Source organism: Esox lucius, chromosome 2, assembly GCF_011004845.1.
Source record: "Esox lucius isolate fEsoLuc1 chromosome 2, fEsoLuc1.pri, whole genome shotgun sequence".
Classification (NCBI taxonomy): domain Eukaryota; kingdom Metazoa; phylum Chordata; class Actinopteri; order Esociformes; family Esocidae; genus Esox; species Esox lucius.
Window position 1 is genome coordinate 18,201,059 of NC_047570.1, and position 23,070 is coordinate 18,224,128.

General features: G+C 41.0%; 1 protein-coding gene across 3 annotated transcripts in view; it reads left to right on the plus strand.

Moving 5' to 3' along the window:
• fes (FES proto-oncogene, tyrosine kinase) overlaps positions 1–23,070 on the plus strand; it is a 36,409-nt gene that overhangs the window by 1,393 nt on the left and 11,946 nt on the right. For 2 of the 3 annotated variants that reach the window (XM_029113589.2, XM_010879643.5), the window contains exons 2-9: positions 2,927–3,187; positions 5,821–5,994; positions 14,600–14,696; positions 15,702–15,885; positions 18,106–18,243; positions 20,457–20,576; positions 20,714–20,836; positions 21,701–21,896. In XM_029113589.2, the coding sequence (XP_028969422.1) occupies positions 2,963–3,187; positions 5,821–5,994; positions 14,600–14,696; positions 15,702–15,885; positions 18,106–18,243; positions 20,457–20,576; positions 20,714–20,836; positions 21,701–21,896 (1,257 nt within the window). In that variant the 5' untranslated portion in view covers positions 2,927–2,962. The remainder of the gene's footprint in view (positions 1–2,926; positions 3,188–5,820; positions 5,995–14,599; positions 14,697–15,701; positions 15,886–18,105; positions 18,244–20,456; positions 20,577–20,713; positions 20,837–21,700; positions 21,897–23,070) is intronic. The other variant, XM_029113590.2, reaches the window with a different exon arrangement.

Consider the following 23,070-nt stretch of genomic DNA (forward strand, 5'->3'; position numbering starts at 1 on the left):
TGCTAACGTGTTCATGAGTTTTGCCAATTGTTGTAGTTTGTAAAAACGGCCGTTACTTCTACCAAATCTGTCGGAGACTTCCCCTCATATGCATATTTTCTGACTCGCTCTGTGTGCCTGTGGCTTGCCATTTCAGCCCGGAGAGTCAACCCAAACTTCGGTGGTCAGTTATTTAAGCTAAGACTGATTTTATATTATCTCTCGCATTAGGCTACTTTGAAGACTGAAACATTTGCCTAGCTACTACTTAAAGGCATTGACCACCCAGAAATCAGCCAAAATTGTCTGCGGTTTTCTTACCTTGAAAATAGTCCAGTAGTCTAAGCAGGGAAACAGCTGACAAATTTAGATTATTTGGTGGTTGAGGTGGAGTGAGTTTAAAGTATTTTAACTGTTTTAGACACAGACAACAAAAGAAGCAATGATATGTTTTGGCTATTCCATGAGACACGTTTAACTGTAACTGACCCAAATGTAAGTCCACTGGAATCGCCCGGCACAGCTAGAATGATCTGAACAAAATATCTCACATAAATGAACCAGCTATCATTAATTTGGGGACACATCAAAAATATGATTGAAACATACATTTTCATATCTATCTGTTTTGGCTTATTTAACCTGAATATATGCTGGCGTACGCAGTTGCTTGTTTAAGCCTTTACACAATCTCCAAATAACAACCGACAAGCAAGCTGTTTCATGTGACCCCATATGTAAAATAAATATATTTATGCAATGCAAAAGGCATGCAAAATGTATGATGACTGTCAAATACATTTAACTTTATTAAAAATACACTTCGGGTACGGATATGTATTTCACCCTTTATTCTGAAATGTATTTAAAAATGTATACATACATTTAACTTTATTCAAATTACATTTCAGGCATCAAAATGTATTTCACCTTTTATTCAGAAATGTCTGTCAAAATATATAAATACTTTTACATTTTGTCCAAATGTATTTCTAAACAATGTCCTAAAGGATATTCATGTAAGACATATTCTTTCACATCACAGCAGACCTGAATGTTAGTTTACCTTTATTTCAACAAGGAACACAAGCTGAGACCAAGAACACTTTTACAGCTTAACACAGGTGTTATTCACTTAGAGGGCTCAGGTTTTAGTGGATATTGAGCCTGGCAAGGACTGTGGGGTCCCTTAGGTATAAACCAGGGATGGGTTTTTGCTGAAATCAATATTATATTACAGCCAATAATAGGAACAGATTTTCTAAACATGCAGCGCACTTGTCTTCACATAGTTAATATACAAAAACAACACTTTCAAAATTGTCATCATTAGTGAGGTATTGATGACATCACTTTTAGGTGTTGCAATACATATATATTTATAGATATACATTTACAAAATGCATGTCATCTTGCAGTCACCAATATACACTAACCTATTGTATCAACCTTGGTAAGACCACAACTTGCCCCTCTGAAACAGATTTCCCTGTTTGGAATAGTGCTTAGCATGCTCAACTTAGAAGCCACGGCCTGCCAAACGTTTTTTTCTAATGTATTGACAAATGTATTTAGTATTTATAGTATTTTCTAATATATTTTCAAATGCATCTACAACATGTTTTGATACATTGTATATTCATTTGGTAATATATTTGTTAGTTGTATTTAAGGAAATGTAATGAAAAATGTAATCAGGAAGTGGAAGCTGCATCACACCACTTTGGCACTGTGAAGAAAGGCTGTCCTTCAAAACTCTGTGCTCAAACAAGATGTTGATTTGTGAGAGAAGCCACAGAGAGGAAAACAATCACTTTGAAGGAGCTACAAAGTTATGTGGCTGGGAGTGGAGTAATAGTGCAGTGATCAATCATATCAGAAGCTCTGCATAACACTGGCCTATACTGGAGGTTGTCAAGAAAGAAACCATTACTCAGAAAGTACCATCTGAAAACATTAGTGACACAGATGCAATGTTGAAAAAGCTTTTGTGATCAAATGAGACCAATATTTTTTTTATTTATATACCTTTGAAAAAACTGCCATAATACCATAATAACAGCCTGTTCACAATACTCGTGATGATCACAAATAATGAATTATTACTTATGGTAAAAGAAATACAGAAATCATTTATTTTAATAACAAAAGATAAGTCTAAAATGAAAATTATTCAGTGCCTGGCTATAAATGTAGTACATAAGGGGTTAGAAGATATTATAACAAAAAAATAGGTCACATGACAAAAAATAAATGTATTACCAATGTTAGTGGCTCAAACAGAAGCACAATTAGTCTGAAATAATCTGCCAAATTTACAGCAATTGGCTGATACGATTGCTGACTGATATCAATTTATTGCTACATAAAATCATCACCTTACAATCATTTATTAATAAGTATTTTAAGATAAAATATCAGACAGAAAAAATTTACCATTTGTAATTCAGTACTATAGAATATGTCAAGGTTTCTGAATACTTTTGCTAAACATTGAATATTGGGATTGATACTCTTAGTTTTTACTTTTTGGCCTTAAGTCCAACTTAATTTTATGGTGTAGGCCTCTCTGTTATGGTATAATAAATCATTTATTAAAACAATGTACAGTAAAACTAATACAAGGTCCAGGGCCATGTCATATTTATTGACGGTTCTGTATTTCAAGAGGAAATGCTTGTTTATATTCTCTTTCATCCTTGAAAATGTATCGCTGGGAACTGAAAGCTGCTTAGTTACACAAATTCATATTTTGTTATTTAATCCCTAAGTTTGCCCTTAACTCACTAATTCAACTAAAGCTTACCATTCAGCAAAGTACACCTCAAGGCTAGAAGACAGAAGAGGAAGTCCATTCAGTCTCATTATTTTCTTATTTTTAGCCTCCCTGCGCTTTATCAGCCAGTTCAGCCAGTTCAGTCAATTGTCTTACATCTTATTTGTGCAGTGTGACTGGATTCCCACTGCTTTGGGTGAAGACGTTATGGGTTTTGGGGAGGACCTGTGGTGCCCTCAGGCCCACGCAGCCCTGATGCGCCTGCAAGACTCTGAGCTGCGTCTGATGGAAATGATGAAGAAGTGGATGAGCCAGCGGTCCAAGAGCGACCGGGAGTTCTCTGTTCAGCTGCACCAGATGGCTGCCATGGTAGAGAAGCTAGATGGGCCCCAGCCTGGCAGTGGACTGGACTACATCAGCCAGCTCAACCAGGTACTTCAAAGAGAACCCCCAGATTGCAATCCTAAAAAATATAAATTAGTTATTAACATTTTCTGCTTTCGATTTTTTTGCGGGAAAGGAATGGGTTTTTTGGGACATATCCCAGAAATGAACGCAGGCTTTTATATTGTATAGTGTTCCCCACCTCCTAAGGCATTACTTTTCAAATCTTATTTTAGGTGATCATTTAAACGTGCTATGCATGACTCTGATAGTACAGTGCCTTTCAAAAGTATTTTGACCGGGCCACTCAAGGACGTTCATAGACTTGTCCCGAAGCCACTCCAGTGTTGTCTTGGCTGTGTGCTTTGGGTTGTTGTTGTGCTAAGAGATGAACCTTTACCTCAGTCTGAGGGCCTGCACACTCTGGAGTCGTTTTTTTTGTTTGTTCAAGGATCTCTCTGTATTTTGCTCCTTTCATCCTGCCCTGAATGCTAACCAGTCTCCCAGTCCCCATTGAGACCAAAAACCTAAAAGATTTTTGGTCAAAGATTTATAGGGCTGAGACGGGATTATATCACATGGAAGGTGGGGCTTCTGATGGGCTTGGTTTTTAAAAGTGTAGTAACTGGTACCAGTTCGCTTCAACCATCCCTCCAGGGATTCAAACCAGCGTACCTATGAACACAAACTGTCACACACAAATCTTGTTACCATTGCCCCGTAAAAGCAGAGGCCCTTTCTGAGCAAGAGAAACAACTACTTCTAGGTCTCAGATCGAGTAACATAACTGACTGAAATGCTTTTAGTTGCAGACTGTGGCGCTAACTGGCTAACCTTTTTATATCTGCTACATAAGCGTACCCCATTGCGTGTCATACCGCCTTTTTTTTGTTTGTTCTCTATGAGGGGATTTTATCAAACTCAGTATTAGCTTAGATATAAACTTAGACATTCGTCCAGATCAATCCACGCCTGCAAATTTGGCTTAACTTGTCAAACAGTAGAGATGATTGGGTATTTAATTTAATCTGTATATACAGTGGAGAGAACAAGTATTTGATACCGATTTAGCAGGTTTTCCTACTTACAAAGCATGTAGAGGTCTGTACATTTTATCATAGGTACACATGAACTGTGAGAGACGGAATCTAAATGATTTTTTAATAATTAATTAGCATTTTATTGCATGAAATAAGTATTTGATCACCTACCAACCAGTAAAAATTCCGGCTTTCACAGACCTGTTAGTTTTTCTTTAAGAAGCCCTCCTGTTCTCCACTCATTACCTGTATTAACTGCACCTGTTTGAACTCGTTACCTGTATAAAAGACACCTGTCCACACACTCAATCAAACAGACTCCAACCTCTCCACAATGGCCAAGACCAGAGAGCTGTGTAAAGACATCAGGGATAGAATTATAGACCTGCACAAGGCTGGGATGGGCTACAGGACAATAGGCAAGCAGCTTGGTGAGAAGGCAACAACTGTTGGCGCAATTATAAAAAAATTGAAGAAGTTCAAGATGACGGTCAATCTCCCTCGGTCAGGGCTCCATGCAAGATCTCACTTCGTGGGGCATCAATGATCATGAGGAAGGTGAGGGATCAGCCCAGAACTACACGACAGGACCTGGTCAGTGACCTGAAGAGAGCTGGGACCACAGTCTCAAAGAAAACCATTAGTAACACACTACGCCGTCATGGATTAAAATCCAGCAGCACACGCAAGGTACCCCTGCCAGCGCATGTCCAGGCCCGTCTGAAGTTTTCCAATGACCATCTGGATGATCCAGAGGAGGAATGGGAGAAGGTCATGTGGTCTGATGAGACAAAAATAGAGCTTTTTGGTCTAAACTCCACTCGCCGTGTTTGGAGGAAGAAGAAGGATGAGTACAACCCCAAGAACATCATCCCAACCGTGAAGCATGGAGGTGGAAACATCATTCTTTGGGGATGCTTTTCTGCAAAGGGGACAGGACGACTTCACTGTATTGAGGGGAGGATGGATGGGGCCATGTATCGCAAGATCATAGCCAACAACCTCCTTCCCTCAGTAAGAGCATTGAAGATGGGTCGTGGCTAGGTCTTCCAGCATAACAACGACCCGAAACACACAGCCAGGGCAACTAAGGAGTGGCTCCGTAAGAAGCATCTCAAGGTCCTGGAGTGGCCTAGCCAGTTTCCAGAACTGAACCCAATAGAAAATCATTGGAGGGAGCTGAAAGTCTGTATTACCCAGCGACAGCCCCGAAACCTGAAGGATCTGGAGACGGTCTGTATGGAGGAGTGGGCCAAAATCCCTGCTGCAGTGTGTGCAAACCTGGTCAAGAACTACAGGAAACATATGATCTCTGTAATTGCAAACCAAGGTTTCTGTAGCAAATATTAAGTTCTGCTTTTCTGATGTATCAAATACTTATGTCATGCAATAAAATGCAAATTAATTACTTAAAAATCATACAATGGATTTTCTGTATTTTTGTTTTAGATTCCGTCACTCACAGTTGAAGAGTACCTATGATAAACATTACAGATTTCTACATGCTTTGTAAGTGGGAAAACCTGCAAAATCGGCAGTGTATCAAATACTTGTTCTCCCCACTGTAACAATAGGCATAGTATTACTTAGATTATTCATTTTCTAACATCCCATCTCTCCCTGCCTCTATCCCTCATTTAGTCATGGGGCGTACTGGTGTTACAGACAGAGGGTTTGAGTCGGTTGATGCGGCGTCGGTCTGAAGACCTGCAGGTTGGGCCCCTCAGCAAACTTACCCTGCTGATCAGAGACAAGCAGCAGCTGAGGAAGACTTATGCAGAGCAGTGGAGCCAACTCAGCCAGGAGCTCAACAGGGTCAGAAAAAAAAAACACCCACATACATTTGTTTTTCCATCCATGAGGCAACCAGATACCCAGAAAGCAATGTTCCTTATCACCTAGCGTTGAACCTAACCCTAACCAACCCATAAAATGGGTTACCAACCCATTTTAAAGACATGGCTCATCTCTGTTGAGCTAATGCTTAATGCTAATGAAAGTAATGTTGGTCAAACCTCTAATCCGGTGCGCCTAATGTAAAGACAAGGGCATCGTTTGCAAACAAAACACTGGTTGTAAAGTCAGGGGAAGAATGTTTTAAAAGAACCAATATTCATAAATGTGTGAATATTCATAAATGTATGAATATTCCATGTTTACCCATGTGTGCTTTCAGCCGCTTCATTGTCCATTTAAACACTTGTGGTTAGTCAGTCCAGGTTTGGACACTTTTACCAAACCTTTAACTTGTACTGTATATGTTTTGCCAACTAAGAATAACAGTGTTGTCAGAGTTCCATCCAACCATTTTATTTGAGCATAGGTATTGGGACTTATACATTTGGTTTCTAAATCATCTGGTTTTTCCTGTAGCATTTATTGTTCACACATAAAAGAGCTTGTGAATGTGGGGTCTCAGTTCTATCTTTTGTCTTTGGAGTCTGTGTTTGGTGTCAGTACAGTAGGCATAATCCAACATGAAGACTAAGAAAAATAAGCGATGTGTATGCTTCTGTAGACGAAAAGAGGAACTTGATTACAAATCAACAATTTAGAATGTCCTGGGGAAAAAAAGCAACCAAAAGAACTAGAGCTGTGAAAAAAATAAATAAGTGTAACTGAAATCATCAACAACCTCAAGAAGGCTGTGGTAAAAATGTCATAATCTACTTTTTCAGAAGACTTAGGCAACAGAAAAACAAAGGCTACATTTTATCAGCACTAAAAACAGAAAAGCCAGATTAGAATTTGCTATACGTTACAAGGGTGGAAAGTGCTGTTCTTCGTTGGTAAAACATAAGTGATGAAACAGGAAATAAAACAGAAATAAGTAGTTGTTCACAATTTTACAGCTTGATGTTTTTCCCACAATCTAAATGTAGTCTTACAGCCTACATGAAATGTATTGTATGTTTCTGTTCTTTAGCATGACATTATGAATGTTAATTTTGAATGTTTTAGTCAGCATTTCAAAATGTTTTCAACCATATCTTTCTTAACTCACCTGAATTCTATAAATATATATGTGGTTACATGTTACAGTGATTTGGCTTTTTAAAAACTACCATTCGGTTTCACACTTAATTTGTAACATAAGAAACATTTTGCAAATGTAAGGAAATTAATCCTGTGAACATAACTTATAATGCTTATTAATGGAGTGTCCTAGGTTTACTTATACAGTTATGTCTACCCTGAAACCGGATGGTGAAGTATTGCTACTAAGTATTACTTCCTATTTTAGTGACCAGCTTACAAAAGCTGTACAAAAATAAATATAAATATACCCAAAATATTTTGAGGACAAAATTTGCTTTGCAAAACCATAATCGTTCATATCATTTACCATTATGATTAACCATCATCATTATCGTAATAAATCTGTAGACTGGATTAATTTGACTGAGCTTGAAAAGTGGGTTAAAATTGCAATATCCCGGTGTGATAGGGTCTGACTTAACTGAACAGTTATCCAAACAAAACACTCCTTCACAACGTATTAGTTGTGAGTTGTGCATACTTAGGCCAACAAGGCATTGCATTTTTTTCATTGTCCATTTGTTTTTCATTTAAATATTGTTGGTTCTGACATTATTTTATTATTTCAACCTTTACATACAGTGGATATAAAACGTTTACACACCCCTGTTAAAATGCCAGGTTCTTGTGATGTAAAAGAATGAGATAAAGATGAATCAGGTCAGAACTTTTTTTCCCTATAACGTAAACAATTCAATTGAAAAACAAACTGAAATCTTTGAGGGGGAGAAATAAAAATAAAAAATAAAAAACTCACAATAACCTGGTTGCATAAGTGTGTACAGCCTTAAACAAATACTTTGTTGAAGCACCTTTTGATTTTTTTACAGCACTCAGTCTTTTTGGGTAGGAGTCTAGCATGGCACATCTTGAAGTGGCAATATTTGCCCACTCTTCTTTGCAAAAGTGCTCCAAATCTGTCAGATTCCGAGGACATCTCCTGTGCACAGCCCTCTTCAGATTATCCCACAGATGTTCAATTGGATTCAGGTCTGGGCTCTGGCTGGGCCATTCCAAAACGTTAATCTTCTTCTGGTGAAGCCATGCTTTTGTGGATTTGGATGTGTGCTTTGGGTCATTGTCTTGCTGAAAGGTGAACTTCATATTCAGCTTTCTAACGGAAGCCTGAAGGTTTTGTGCTAGAATTGCCTGGTATTTGGAACTGTTCATAATTCCCTCCACCCTGACTAAGGCCCCGGTTCCAGCTGAAGAAAAACAGCCCCAAAGCTTGATGCTGTCACCACCATGCTTCACTGTGGGTATGGTGTATTTTGGGTGATGTGCAGTGTTGTTTTTGCGCCAAACTTACCTTTTGGAATTATGGCCAAAAAGTTCAACCTTGGTTTCATCACACCATAACACATTTTCCCATATTCTTTTGGGAGACTTGATGTTTGATTTTGCTAACTTCAGCCGGGCTTGGATGATTTTCTTTGTAAGAAAAGGCTTCTCTCTTGCCACCCTACCCCATAGCCCATTCATATGAAGAATATGGGAGATTGTTGTCACATGTAACACACAGCCAGTACTTGCCAGAAATTCCTGCAGTTCCTTTAATGTTGCTGTAGGCCTCTTGGAAGCCTCCCTGACCAGTTTTCTTCTCGTCTTTTCATACATTTTGGAGGGACGTCCAGTTCTTGGTAATGTCTCTGTTGTGCCATATTTTCTCTATTTTCTGTGTTCCATGGTATATCTAATGCTTAGAAATTTTTTTATACCTTTCTGTTGACTGATATCTTTCAACAATGAGATCTCTCTGAGGCTTTGGATGCTCTCTGCCGACCATGGCTTTTGCTCAGTGATGCAACTAAGTAAATGTCAGGAGAATCCTACATGAAGAGCTGAACTTTATTTGTGATTAATCAGAGTCACTTTAAATGATGGCAGGTGTGTAATGACTTCTATTTAACATGAGTTTTTGAATGTGATTAGTTCATTCTGGGCACAGCCACATCCCCAGTTATAAGAGGGTGTGCACACTTATGCAACCAGGTTATTGTAAGGTTTTTATTTTTCATTTTTCCCCTTCAAAGATTTCAGTTTGTTTTTCAATTAAATTGTTCACATTATAGGTCACATTAGTGGAAGAGTGGAAAATGTTCTGACGTGATTTATCTTTGTCTCATACTTTTACATAACAAAAAAACTGCATTTTCACAGGGGTGTGTAGACTTATTATATCCTCTGTAAACAAGAACTGCATTTTCAATAGGGTTATGTAAACGTTTGATGTGGATGATTAGGACTGCAGGGATTAATCAGCTGGGTCCTAAGTGAGATCCCAGCCTGATCAGAATGGTCATCTTGGAAAGTTCCTGCTGCCATAAACCTTAGGATGGTGGCACTTGGATGTGCATCGGAATGGGTTGTATTATCTTTGTTAGCCTTTTTAAAATAGGTTGAAAATCTATTGCAAAAACAATATACAACTCGAAAAAATGAAGAGACCACTGCCCCTTTTTCTTACCTTTCCAAAAAAGTTGAAAAGGAACATTTTGAGTGAGGAACAGAAGCCTTAAATTGTCAGTGGTCTCTTAATTTTAACCCTTCTTTTCCTCACTCAAAACCTTCCTTTCCAAATTTTTTGGAAAGGAAAGATAAAGGTGGAGTGGTCTTCTTGAGCTCAGGTTTTCCTGAGCTGTATGTGGTGTTCTTCTGTGCCATTTGTCTGTAAAAATTTGCAACATCCTTAATTTCCCTTTCGAATTTGTCTGTCTTTTATTATATTTCAACACTGGTTTTCGGTGTGGCAATAATATACAAATTACTCAACTCTTCATGCAAAACGTCCTGGCGTGGTGAATTTAAGTCTATTGAGAAACATTTCATCAGTTCAATATGGGTAAAAATGTAATTGAAACATTATTTATTCTCAGAATGTGTCAGTCATACTTTCTTTTTGGTAAAATATATGTTTACCAATAAACAAACTAAGTTTTAAAGGCAGTGGCCTTATTTTACCACATGGCTGCTTATACACCTGTCCATGGCAATGTTCTTATGCATGGTTTACCAACACAGTCTCCCAATCTATTCAAACACAAACATACAAAGGTTAGTGTCAGGGGTTTTGTACTTTTTTGTATGTCTTGATTTTTGCAATGTTAATGCATAGACTCCGAAGCTTTTGTAGTATATTTACTTGAAGGCTACTACATAAAACAGGAGGGGTATTCCAGAGAACTGTATTTGTCATTTAGCTAGCGCTCCCAAAACAGAACTTGAGAAAACCCATTTTTTTCAGATCTAGCAAGGTTGCACGAACTGTAGCCTCATCAGAAACCATAGCAACCAATGCTCTGAAGAAGACCTGCTACCTACCAGGTTAAGTGGATCTTATCCTGTGAAAGTATATACAAATGGAGCTCATCCACCAATCTGATTGTATTCCATCAGTATGGTATGTTTCTTTGCAGAAAATTCAATGACATCAGAGCCTGCATTGTGCTCTGTGCATTACAAATTACTGGACCTCAAATAGATCCTTTATATCATTCTGGATTACATTTTTTCACTTTACTCAAATCCTTTATGTCCAAACTAATCCAGTTCAATTTTGCTTTGAATGAACAATCTTAATTGCTTTTGCCCAAGTAATAAATAACAACGGCCCATTCTGGTTCCAAATACAAAAATATTCTTACTTCTTGTGATGGACGTAATCGCATGTTATGTCATCATCATGAGAACCTTTTCTGTTATTGTCGCTATGATTGAACCATGAATGTGACTACTCATTGAATTCTAGTGAAGAAGCTGTTTAATATGCAAATAAATATGTAGAACTTTTATTGTGGACCCTTGCTTTCAAAGGCTATTCCGAGTTGTTTATGTTGTTGAATTAGTATACTGTTGCTTATTATCCCTGCTGCCGATACATTCAATGGTGTTGCACTACAGAATGATATTGTGGCTGTGTATTAGGCCTACCTAATTGTTATTAAGAAATATTTATTTTTCTGTGCTGCACTACTGTTGGACTTTTACTGTGGAAACCTTTATTTCTAAAGGCTGTTTAAGTGACTGGCGAAAGGAAATCGTAGCTAATATCAGAAAGCTAATTAAATATTTTCTCTTATAATATTATAATTGGAAATCCCGAATTCAATTATGATTTAGAGTCATATTTTGAAAAAATAATTGTTTCTTAAGTTTGAGGTTTCAGGATAATGCGCAGAAATGCACCAAATATTTGGTGTCCATTGGTGCATTTTCACTCAAATTAGGTCTTATTAAAATGCAAAGAAAATCCCAAATCCATGCCATAACTTTTTGTTTATGTCCAAATGAATTATGGGTTTATGCATAGATGTTTGCTTTCACATGATTGATAAATGAGACCGTAGGTCTTAGCTGTTTTTTTTAACTAAAAGGGGACAAGCTTTTTCCTCTCCTTTATGTTTTGCTACAGATGATGGTTATTCCTGTTTTTCTGGAGGACCAAAAGCTTTTGTTCCAGCATAGTTCTAATATTGCTGATTTAACTATTAATGCTGAGGCCAAACAAAGGTCTGAACTGTTGCGATCCTCCTTCCACCAAACCACCCTTGTATCACTTGTTTGTTAAGTATCACCTACACCCCTTTCCGCAGAGGACGTTGTTTTGTGGTTAGGGCACAGGATGAGTAAGCATGTATTCAAGTACACTCATTTTCCCCAGAGAGTGGCTTAATATCATCCTTTTTTACCCTTCAGAGCTCATAGTTCTCATAGTTCTCGAAGGCCTTGTTTCTTGGACAATAATATTTGTGTAAATATCTCAAAATCTACTTGATAAAAACCTGTTACTTCAAGGGATGTTGCCATTAACAAGACTCCAGAAACAGGGTTTGCGGTCATGATGTTTACATGTTCTAAGTTCCATTACTCAAAATGACAGCACATAGCTAACTAACTGGCTAACTGTCTGGTTTAGTCAGGGTACTTTGGAGAGTTGCCTGGCAGCCAATGTATGCTTTGCTTGCAAAGCGATGTGCCGTCACTTTCACAAGCTAGCCATGAGTGGTGGCATTAATGTAGTGCTCTGCTCATTACGCTGTGACATAACTTTGTGTGTGTGTGTGTGTGTGTGCGATGGGAGGCATGTTATAGCTGCAACACATTTTTTGGATAGCCCTTCGAGGTGATTAGAGTGTGTATTTGGCTGAGAACAAGAGGAAGGGGGACAGGGAGTTTGTTTGTGTCTGTTCCTGTTTTACTATCATCTTGTGAAACAAGGGAAATCACGTAATCATGAAACCTGTCCCTAGTCCCAACATTCACTGTTGTACCACAGAGCAGGGTCTTGAAGTAATGGTGGCAGGGGTGATTGGAGTTGTTATAAAAGTGTTTTCTCCCAGATCTGATGTGAGGGATACAAATATGGTGTCTCAGTAACTATTTGATCTCCCCTTTCTCCCATTTCTCAGACCATCATATCAGCCGATCATGTCTGTGGAATGAAAAAAAGACTAACGTTTCTTAGTTTACCTCCACCACAAATGGCATCTGTGAAATGTATGGCTTTTGCCACTGTCCATTTTAACAGCTTATTAGCCGGTAACAGGCTGACCAGCAGGCTGACTAGCTACTTGGAATAGTCAAAAGAATTGAGCAGTTTCTAGTGAGACTGAATATGAACTTTACACAGCCAAAGCTATTTCATTTCATGGCACACAAAATTTGTTTTTCTTTCTTTCATTCGTGAATGACATTGATACAATAACTATCAATATAGGTGACAATAACTGACTTTTTCACCAAGCGAAAAGACGAGAGAATCGTGGAAACCCCTACTCTTTTACAGCCCAAGGGGTTGTGATCTAGCCTCTATTACCCCAAAAATCACGCACAGATGCGTACTTCGAAAATCCACCAGAAATAGTCGCAATATAAACAGTTTTATTTTTGGCTTACTACAACGTAGCTACAGAAGGTTGTAGCCAGCACAGTGTTTATCTATCCTGATCCAAAAAGCATGCATGGATACGTGAACGGTTTCATTTAAGGCGTACTATAATGCAGCTACTGAACATTGTAGCGAGCGGATAGACACGTTTTTGTCTATCTGAAACAAATCCTAATGTATAATGTGTTTTGACTGAGACGAGATTCGAACGCGGGACCTGTAGGTTGCAGGTCGGCATCTCTAACCACTACGCTATTTAACAAAGGTCGGTCGGTCGGTCGCTCGGTCACTCACTCGGTCACTCACTCGGTCACTCACTCGGTCACTCACTCAATCAGAGACATTCACTCTTCTTGGCCGGCTCCACTTACGCGGTCCGGAAAAAGCGACATTGCAACTTTAACACATCCTTTTTGTTATTCTAAATATGCACCTTGCTTGAATGATTGGAGTTGTTATAAAAGTGTTTTCTCCCAGATCTGATGTGAGGGATACAAATATGGTGTCTCAGTAACTATTTGATCTCCCCTTTCTCCCATTTCTCAGACCATCATATCAGCCGATCATGTCTGTGGAATGAAAAAAAGACTAACGTTTCTTAGTTTACCTCCACCACAAATGGCATCTGTGAAATGTATGGCTTTTGCCACTGTCCATTTTAACAGCTTATTAGCCGGTAACAGGCTGACCAGCAGGCTGACTAGCTACTTGGAATAGTCATAAGAATTGAGCAGTTTCTAGTGAGACTGAATATGAACTTTACACAGCCAAAGCTATTTCATTTCATGGCACACAAAATTTGTTTTTCTTTCTTTCATTCGTGAATGACATTGATACAATAACTATCAATATAGGTGACAATAACTGACTTTTTCACCAAGCGAAAAGACGAGAGAATCGTGGAAACCCCTACTCTTTTACAGCCCAAGGGGTTGTGATCTAGCCTCTATTACCCCAAAAATCACGCACAGATGCGTACTTCGAAAATCCACCAGAAATAGTCGCAATATAAACAGTTTTATTTTTGGCTTACTACAACGTAGCTACAGAAGGTTGTAGCCAGCACAGTGTTTATCTATCCTGATCCAAAAAGCATGCATGGATACGTGAACGGTTTCATTTAAGGCGTACTATAATGCAGCTACTGAACATTGTAGCGAGCGGATAGACACGTTTTTGTCTATCTGAAACAAATCCTAATGTATAATGTGTTTTGACTGAGACAAGATTCGAACGCGGGACCTGTAGGTTGCAGGTCGGCATCTCTAACCACTACGCTATTTAACAAAGGTCGGTCGGTCGGTCGCTCGGTCACTCACTCGGTCACTCACTCGGTCACTCACTCAATCAGAGACATTCACTCTTCTTGGCCGGCTCCACTTACGCGGTCCGGAAAAAGCGACATTGCAACTTTAACACATCCTTTTTGTTATTCTAAATATGCACCTTGCTTGAATGGTGCGGTGTTGACAATATACCCTTTCCATTTGCCAGGTGACCCAGATGGAGCTGGAGCGACTGAAGGCCAGTTATAAGCAGTTAGGGAAGGATGCAGCGCAGGCCAGGAGGAAGTACCAGGAGGCCAATAAAGGTACATAGGCTCAGTCTTTGCTGTTTAGAGAAGTGAGACGGAATCAGTACACATAGGTGCTCACTATCAGTTTGATTAACTGTCAGGCCATATTCTAGACAACAGATTGCATTACTTCTTCATAGTTTTGTTTAGACACCTGGTATCTTAATGATTCTCAAACAGTTCATGCTCACAATGACCTTTTACTGTAGGTATGCTTGCTGAAATAAATGCCATTCCCTAGGTCCCAAAATATACACTTGGTTGATCTTAAATTTACTGCTCTTGACGTTTCTCTTAAAGAATCTGTCCCCCACCTACAAATACATTGGGATTTGTTCAGGTGATAATCTTTCTTTTAAAACACATGTTGAGGCGATGAAGAAGCTAAAGATCAAAACTGCTTTCTTTTATAAAAACAAGTATGTCTGTCGTCTCAGCACTGAAACTAAATCATACGGGCCAGTTGTATTTCCGTCCTAGGTTAAGGTGATGTAGTACATATGCATGCATCAGTCTTGAAACCTTTGGGTGCAGTCCATCCATGCACTGTTGTTTTTATATTACTAGTGCACCCTTTTGCACACATCACAGTCTTTTATTCAGTACACTTCAGATGGGGCTTCCTGACTTTCGGAGGAACCAGACAGTGGTTAAGGCTGTAATGAGGAAATGTACATACTGTTTGACCTCAACTATAAACAGGAAGACCTGTAGTTCTCAAACGTCCTCAAGACTAAAACGTAAAGAAACCACAGGCTTGTGTGTATTTCCTATGTTTGGATTTGTCAGTGTTTTTATTATTGCTGTAAAACAGAGCTCAACTGTAAAATAGTCCTAGGTCTCAGCTTGATTTTTCTGTGTAAATAAAAAAAAAAAAATATAATTATATTCATTATATTCTGATGTTAATGATATTCTGGTAGTTTACTGGTAAACGTATGAAAGAGACCTTTGCTACTCTAGTTACCAAAGTAACTACATACAGTATGTGTGTCCTGTTGTGTCTTTGTGTGTGTTTAGATAAAGACCGTGATCGGGCAAGGGAGCGCTATGTGAAGGCCACCATGAGGCTCCACGAACTTCATAATGAGTATGTCTTGTCAGTCACAGCAGCCAGGGCATATCACCAATACCACTATAGCCAGGTCCAACCTGCTCTGCTCAACGCATTACAAAGCCTTCAGCAGGAGATGGTGCTCGTACTGTGAGTATGTGAGTCATCTGCATGTTGATATGATTGAAATGAATTTCCTATGTGAAATGGCATTGCCTTATCACATTTCATAAAATACTTATACAGTTAATTAATAAAGCTTGAAAGGCTTGACAAAATACTCTAGAAGGGTCAGAACCTAGGCAAAAAGCCATGCTCAGGGGAGTGGCGAGTCCTCTTTTGGTAGTGTGTACAGATTATACTTTTGAATACATTACCTTTATTGGCCACATCTTTCATCAAGATATTCACATGCTCAGATGACAAGCCGGTCAAAAAATATATATACACTTAGGAACAGGTGTAAACTGTTGCCAGGTGATTTTCTAGGTCATCAACATTATCAGGTGGGCTTTGGACAGGAATGACCAATGTTAGTACATCCATCATCTTCCGCTTATCCGGGGCCGGGTCGCGGGGGCAGCAGTCTAAGCAGGGATGCCCAGACTTCCCTCTCCCCAGACACTTCCTCTAGCTCTTCCAGGGAGACACCGAGGCATTCCCAGGCCAGCCGGGAGACATAGTCCCTCCAGCATGTCCTAGGTCTTCCCCGGGGTCTCCTCCCGGTGGGACGGGACCGGAACACCTTCCCAGGAAGGCGTTCCGGAGGCATCCGAAACAGATGCCAAAGCCACCTCAGCTGACCCCTCTCGATGTGGAGGAGCAGCGGCTCTACTCTGAGCTCCTCCCGGGTGACCAAGCTTCTCACCCTATCTCTAAGGGATCGCCCGGCTACCCTGCGGAGAAAGCTCATTTCGGCCGCCTGTATCCGGGATCTTGTCCTTTCGGTCATGACCCAAAGCTCATGACCATAGGTGAGAGTAGGAACGTAGATTGACTGGTAAATCGAGAGCTTCGCCTTGCGGCTCAGCTCTTTCTTCACCACGACAGACCGATACATCGACTGCATTACTGCAGAAGCTGCACCGATCCGTCTGTCAATCTCCCGTTCCATCCTTCCCTCACTCGTGAACAAGACCCCTAGATACTTTAACTCCTCCACTTGAGGCAGGCACTCTCCACCAACCTGAAGTGGGCAAGCCACCCTTTTCCGACTGAGGACCATGGCCTCGGATTTGGAGGTACTGATTTTCATCCCCACCGCTTCACACTCGGCTGCAAACCGTCCCAGTGCATGCTGAAGGTCCTGGTTTGAAGGGGCCAACACGACAACATCATCTGCAAAGAGCAGAGACGAAATTGTGTGGTCCCCAAACCTGACACCCTCCGGCCCCTGGCTGCGCCTAGAAATTCTGTCCATAAAAATTACAAAAAGAACCGGCGACAAAGGGCAGCCCTGCCGGAGTCCAACATGCACTGGGAACAAGTCTGACTTACTGCCGGCAATGCGGACCAAGCTCCAGCTTCGGTTGTACAGGGACCTGACAGCCCTTAGCAAAGGACCCAGGACCCCAAATTCCCGAAGCACCCTCCACAAGATGCCGCGTGGGACACAGTCGAATGCCTTCTCCAAATCCACAAAACACATGTGGATTGGTTGGGCAAACTCCCATGAACCCTCCAACACCCCGTAGAGGGTATAGAGCTGGTCCAGTGTTCCACGGCCCGGACGAAAACCACACTGTTCCTCCTGAATCCGAGGTTCTACTATCGGCCGTATTCTCCTCTCCAGAACCCTGGCATAGACTTTCCCGGGGAGGCTGAGAAGTGTGATCCCCCTATAGTTGGAACACACCCTCCGGTCCCCCTTCTTAAAAAGAGGGACCACCACCCCGGTCTGCCATCCCAGAGGCACTGTCCCCGACCGCCACACGCTGTTGCACAGTTAGTACAGTATATGCTAATTTGAAAATAATCTACAAAATGCGTACGCATGCAAGCTAAGTTAGGTCAGTCAGTGAACATTCATTGTTTGTTTGGTGTGTGTAGCTTAGACTGTGTAGGATATACTAGCTCAAATGTTCATACTTTTCTCTTGTCTACACCCTTTCCCTCTGATTTCAAATGCATTTGGAGCATACAGTATTTATTTATTATGGTTAAAAATGCTAAGTACTGTCAGAGATAGGTATTTTCCTAAGCAATCTAATCTGGGGCAGCCTACACATTTAAAGTTGGTTTCAGCTTGATGGCCTAAATCATTTAAGCTGTTGTGTGTTAGTAATAGATAAAAAAAAAAATGTTTTGCCAGAAATACCCCAAAATTCTGCCCTTACCTTTCTCTGATATCTGACTTACCCTGTAACCCAGGAAGGAGATCCTGCAGGAGTACTATGAAATGTCTAGTCTGCTCCACCAGGAGGTGTTGTATATACACAAGGAGATGTCCACTGCTCTAAAGGCTATAGAGCCACACACAGAGTATGAGAATTTCATCCAGCAGAACAGGTACTCTAATGCTCCAATCTCTGTCTCTTGTCTGCATCATTCCGAAATGACATTTGAGTATGTCCATGTTCAATTATTTTTGTACTGAGTATTTTATTATTTTTGTATTTGATATGAAGTGATGCAATGTTGGTTACCTGTTTTCCTCTAAATTGGTTGCAGTATTGTAGAGTGGGGTTGGTATGCAGTCTTGTGGTGGTTTGAGGTATCATACAGTGGGGTTGGTATGCAGCCTTGTGGTAGGTTGGTGTATCGTACAGTGGGGTTGGTATGCAGCCTTGTGGTAGGTTGAGGTATTGTACAGTGGGGTTGGTATGCAGCCTTGTGGTAGGTTGGTGTATCGTACAGTGGGGTTGGTATGCAGCCTTGTGGTAGGTCGGTGTATCGTACAGTGGGGTTGGTATGCAGCCTTGTGGTAGGTTGAAGTATTGTAGAGTGGGGTTGGTATGCAGTCTTGTGGTGGTTTGAGGTATCGTACAGTGGGGTTGGTATGCAGCCTTGTGGTAGGTTGGTGTATCGTACAGTGGGGTTGGTATGCAGCCTTGTGGTAGGTTGGTGTATCGTACAGTGGGGTTGGTATGCAGCCTTGTGGTAGGTTGGTGTATCGTACAGTGGGGTTGGTATGCAGCCTTCTGGTAGGTTGGTGTATCGTACAGTGGGGTTGGTATGCAGCCTTGTGGTAGGTTGAGGTATTGTACAGTGGGGTTGGTATGCAGCCTTGTGGTAGGTTGGTGTATCGTACAGTGGGGTTGGTATGCAGCCTTGTGGTAGGTTGGTGTATCGTACAGTGGGGTTGGTATGCAGCCTTGTGGTAGGTTGAAGTATTGTAGAGTGGGGTTGGTATGCAGTCTTGTGGTGGTTTGAGGTATCGTACAGTGGGGTTGGTATGCAGCCTTGTGGTAGGTTGGTGTATCGTACATTGGGGTTGGTATGCAGCCTTGTGGTAGGTTGGTGTATCGTACAGTGGGGTTGGTATGCAGCCTTGTGGTAGGTCGGTGTATCGTACAGTGGGGTTGGTATGCAGCCTTGTGGTAGGTTGAAGTATTGTAGAGTGGGGTTGGTATGCAGTCTTCTGGTAGGTTGGTGTATCGTACAGTGGGGTTGGTATGCAGCCTTGTGGTAGGTTGAGGTATTGTACAGTGGGGTTGGTATGCAGCCTTGTGGTAGGTTGGTGTATCGTACAGTGGGGTTGGTATGCAGCCTTGTGGTAGGTCGGTGTATCGTACAGTGGGGTTGGTATGCAGCCTTGTGGTAGGTTGAAGTATTGTAGAGTGGGGTTGGTATGCAGTCTTGTGGTGGTTTGAGGTATCGTACAGTGGGGTTGGTATGCAGCCTTGTGGTAGGTTGGTGTATCGTACATTGGGGTTGGTATGCAGCCTTGTGGTAGGTTGGTGTATCGTACAGTGGGGTTGGTATGCAGCCTTGTGGTAGGTCGGTGTATCGTACAGTGGGGTTGGTATGCAGCCTTGTGGTAGGTTGAAGTATTGTAGAGTGGGGTTGGTATGCAGTCTTGTGGTGATTTGAGGTATCGTACAGTGGGGTTGGTATGCAGCCTTGTGGTAGGTTGGTGTATCGTACAGTGGGGTTGGTATGCAGCCTTGTGGTAGGTTGGTGTATCGTACAGTGGGGTTGGTATGCAGCCTTGTGGTAGGTTGGTGTATCGTACAGTGGGGTTGGTATGCAGCCTTCTGGTAGGTTGGTGTATCGTACAGTGGGGTTGGTATGCAGCCTTGTGGTAGGTTGAGGTACTGTACAGTGGGGTTGAAATGTGAATAGAAATTTTAATAAATGAGCACTGCAGAGACGAGATGATTTAATCAGCCAGTCTGTCTGTTTAAGGGCTTGCAACCATAAACAATCTGCATTTAGCTGCATAGGGTGGCTTCGACAATGGTATCCTATAAAAATGAAGGCCATCTTTTTTTGCATTCCTATTCTGCCATCCAACAGCACGACAAGACATTTATTTCCTTTAGTCTGAGGATCTTGCCCGTTTCCCTACAATTGTTGCCGCAGTTTTCTGCCGCCACTAAACTTCAGTAACGTAACCATGACGTCCACTGCAAATTGGTCTATTGTTCTGTACAATATTATCACTGACTGCATATTGATACATGAAGAATATGGCTGAAATGTCTCTCTTTGCTATGAAAACATGAATTCTGTTGCTCAGTATAAGACTGCTCTTTAAGTGTGTGTGTGTGTGTCTTCAGGTCTGTGGGGGAGGTTCCGGTGTGCATAGACTTTGACTTTGGTGTTCTGGAGGACACAAATGGGCTCAAGGCTGGAGAGCTGGAACTAAATGAGCTCACGGTGGAGGGCATCCAGCACAAGTCAGTTCACACACTATCAACTGATCAACAACACATACCGGCAGCCACCCAGGCACGTTATGTAGCCTCCTCCCTCCCTATTTCCTATTTTTGTCACTGTACCTTCTCCCCTCTCCCCAAATCTCCCTCTCTAACAGGCTGACTACAGTGGAGGAGGAGCTACTGTGTCTAGCTTCTACTGTGGGTTCCCAACAGGCCTCTGTCAACCAACTTGAGTTGGAGCTTGAGGAAGAGGAGGAGGGCATCAAACGTGGTCAGAGGTGAGAGAGCTCCACAGGAAAGGTCCACCTTTATGTTGGCAAGAAGTAGCATAATTGAACAGGTAAAGTCTAACTGCCAGACACAGTGTAATTAGAATGTATAAATATTGTACCTTTATGATATTGTTTTTTACCCTAGGTGTAAACTGGATATAATTGCTTATATGGTCTAAACCCGGTTCATGCTAAATGTGTCTGGCAAAAACACAGCATTATCAACACTGACTGAAACAATCTAATATAATGTATCATTGCCCTAAGTTATGTATTTTATGCTGGTGTATCTCTTCTGTACTCTGACAGGCACCATCCAATAGCCTCTTGTCTCCACTATGGCTGGCTAATCTGTCTGCTCTCTAGGAGCTGACTAACATGGTGATATGACTTGTCAAGCTTCTCCTCTCGTTTGTCCTGCTGCAGAGGCATGTCCGCTGATATTAGAAGTTACTCCTGACTCTTAAGTAATTAATGAGCTCCAAGTGCACAGATGGCCAGACTGTAAGGGGTTATTTGATGAAACACTTTGGAAATCAACAGAGACACATAGAAGTGACTAGATTAGTAAAGAACCTCTTTTATCTAAGTGGAGATGTCAGATTAAATTTAGCAGGGCCATATTTAACCACAAACCTCCCTGACAGAGTAAATGTCTGTTATTGTGAAACGTCCTGAGGTAGCGAAATGGTCATTGCTACTGTTCAGACAATGAGTCAGTCAACCAGCGTTTTCGCGTCAAACCATTAAGGCATGTCATTTCTACACTGACAGTAAGGCAACAGTCAATGGACTTGTTTCTTGAAGTAGAGACACAAACTTGGCCCAGTGTCAAATGAATGAGACGACAGACTGCTCCTTCCTCTGCAGGGTGTACCAGTTCAGCAAGAGGCATGCACTGGAGGAGAGCCGCCACATAGTGGCACTGTCCCTGGGAGCTAGAGCCAGGCTGGAGGCCAAGAGGATGCTGCTGAACGAGAAGCTGGAATGGCTGGGTTCCAATGACGCCCCGCCAGCCATGGGACTGGAGGAGGACCGGATCTCCCCCTCCTCCTTGAACTGTGGTGTAGGTCGTTTTGTTTTGTTTGTCCCCTCTTTGGCTCTCACTCCGTCTCTCTCTCTTTTACTTTCTCTTGTGCTTTATTACTCGCACAGACACAGACCTTTTAAAGAGATCTTGCAGTCTTCCACAGGAGCCTGACCTTTGATTGCAGTCATTATGTAACATCTTGAAAAACATGTTTTAGGTTTCTCTTGTTTCGTTTATAGTAATCAATCATGTGTTCAGAGTACATGTTAAACTATTTTCTACAGTAAGATTAATGAAGTACACCACAAAGCTATCACACTGTTTTGAAAATGTAAGTAATTAATCAAAAAGTATTTACTGAATGAGCAGAATATAATAGTGCCCCAGTTGTAAGGAAGAACAACAGCAAGTAACCCAACTGTACTTTGTTACAAATGAATTCCAATTGTAGCCAAATCAATTGCAGCCATTCTGTTATAATCAATTAACCAACTCATCCCATTGGCTCTATTTGACTATTTGCGGTCTTGCAAGCATTGTCTAACCAACCTGAAGCTTATCTACCAAGAAGAATGGGCCTAAATGACTCTGGCACTGTGCAAAGCTGTTACATGCTTTCCCCAAAAGACTTAATACTGTCGTTATCACAATGTAGGCAGAGACGCAGAGGTGACAACACAGGTTCTTTAATCCAGGTCATAAAAAGAACAGAGGCATAAAAGCAAACAATGACAGACAAGAAACACTAAACTGAACATAGAAACTGGCAAACCAGAACATAACTACACAGAACATAGAAATGCAACTACCGGCAAGGCACAGGCCATGGCTGGCCGTTACAGATATTTGAGGTTCTAACAAATTCCATTTTTGGGATTGAAAACTTACTACAGCAACATTTGTCAGTTTTCTTATTTTTCGTACAAATATTTTGAAGCATACTGTAATGCCAGTTTCACCTTACACAATTTATTTTGAATTTGCATGTTTTAAAACAAAATATGAAACAGCAGGTACATGTCAATATATTATTTGTAATTCAGTAATTTGAGAGAATTGGTCAGGATTCTGAATGCTTCTGCAAGGAACTAAATCTGGGTCTGTATGTGTGTTTTTGGTAACATAATGAAAAGACTTTTCCAGCAAAAGTCATTTTCAGTTTACATTTTCATTGGCAGGGATCTTTTTTTGATTAATTTCAAATACATGA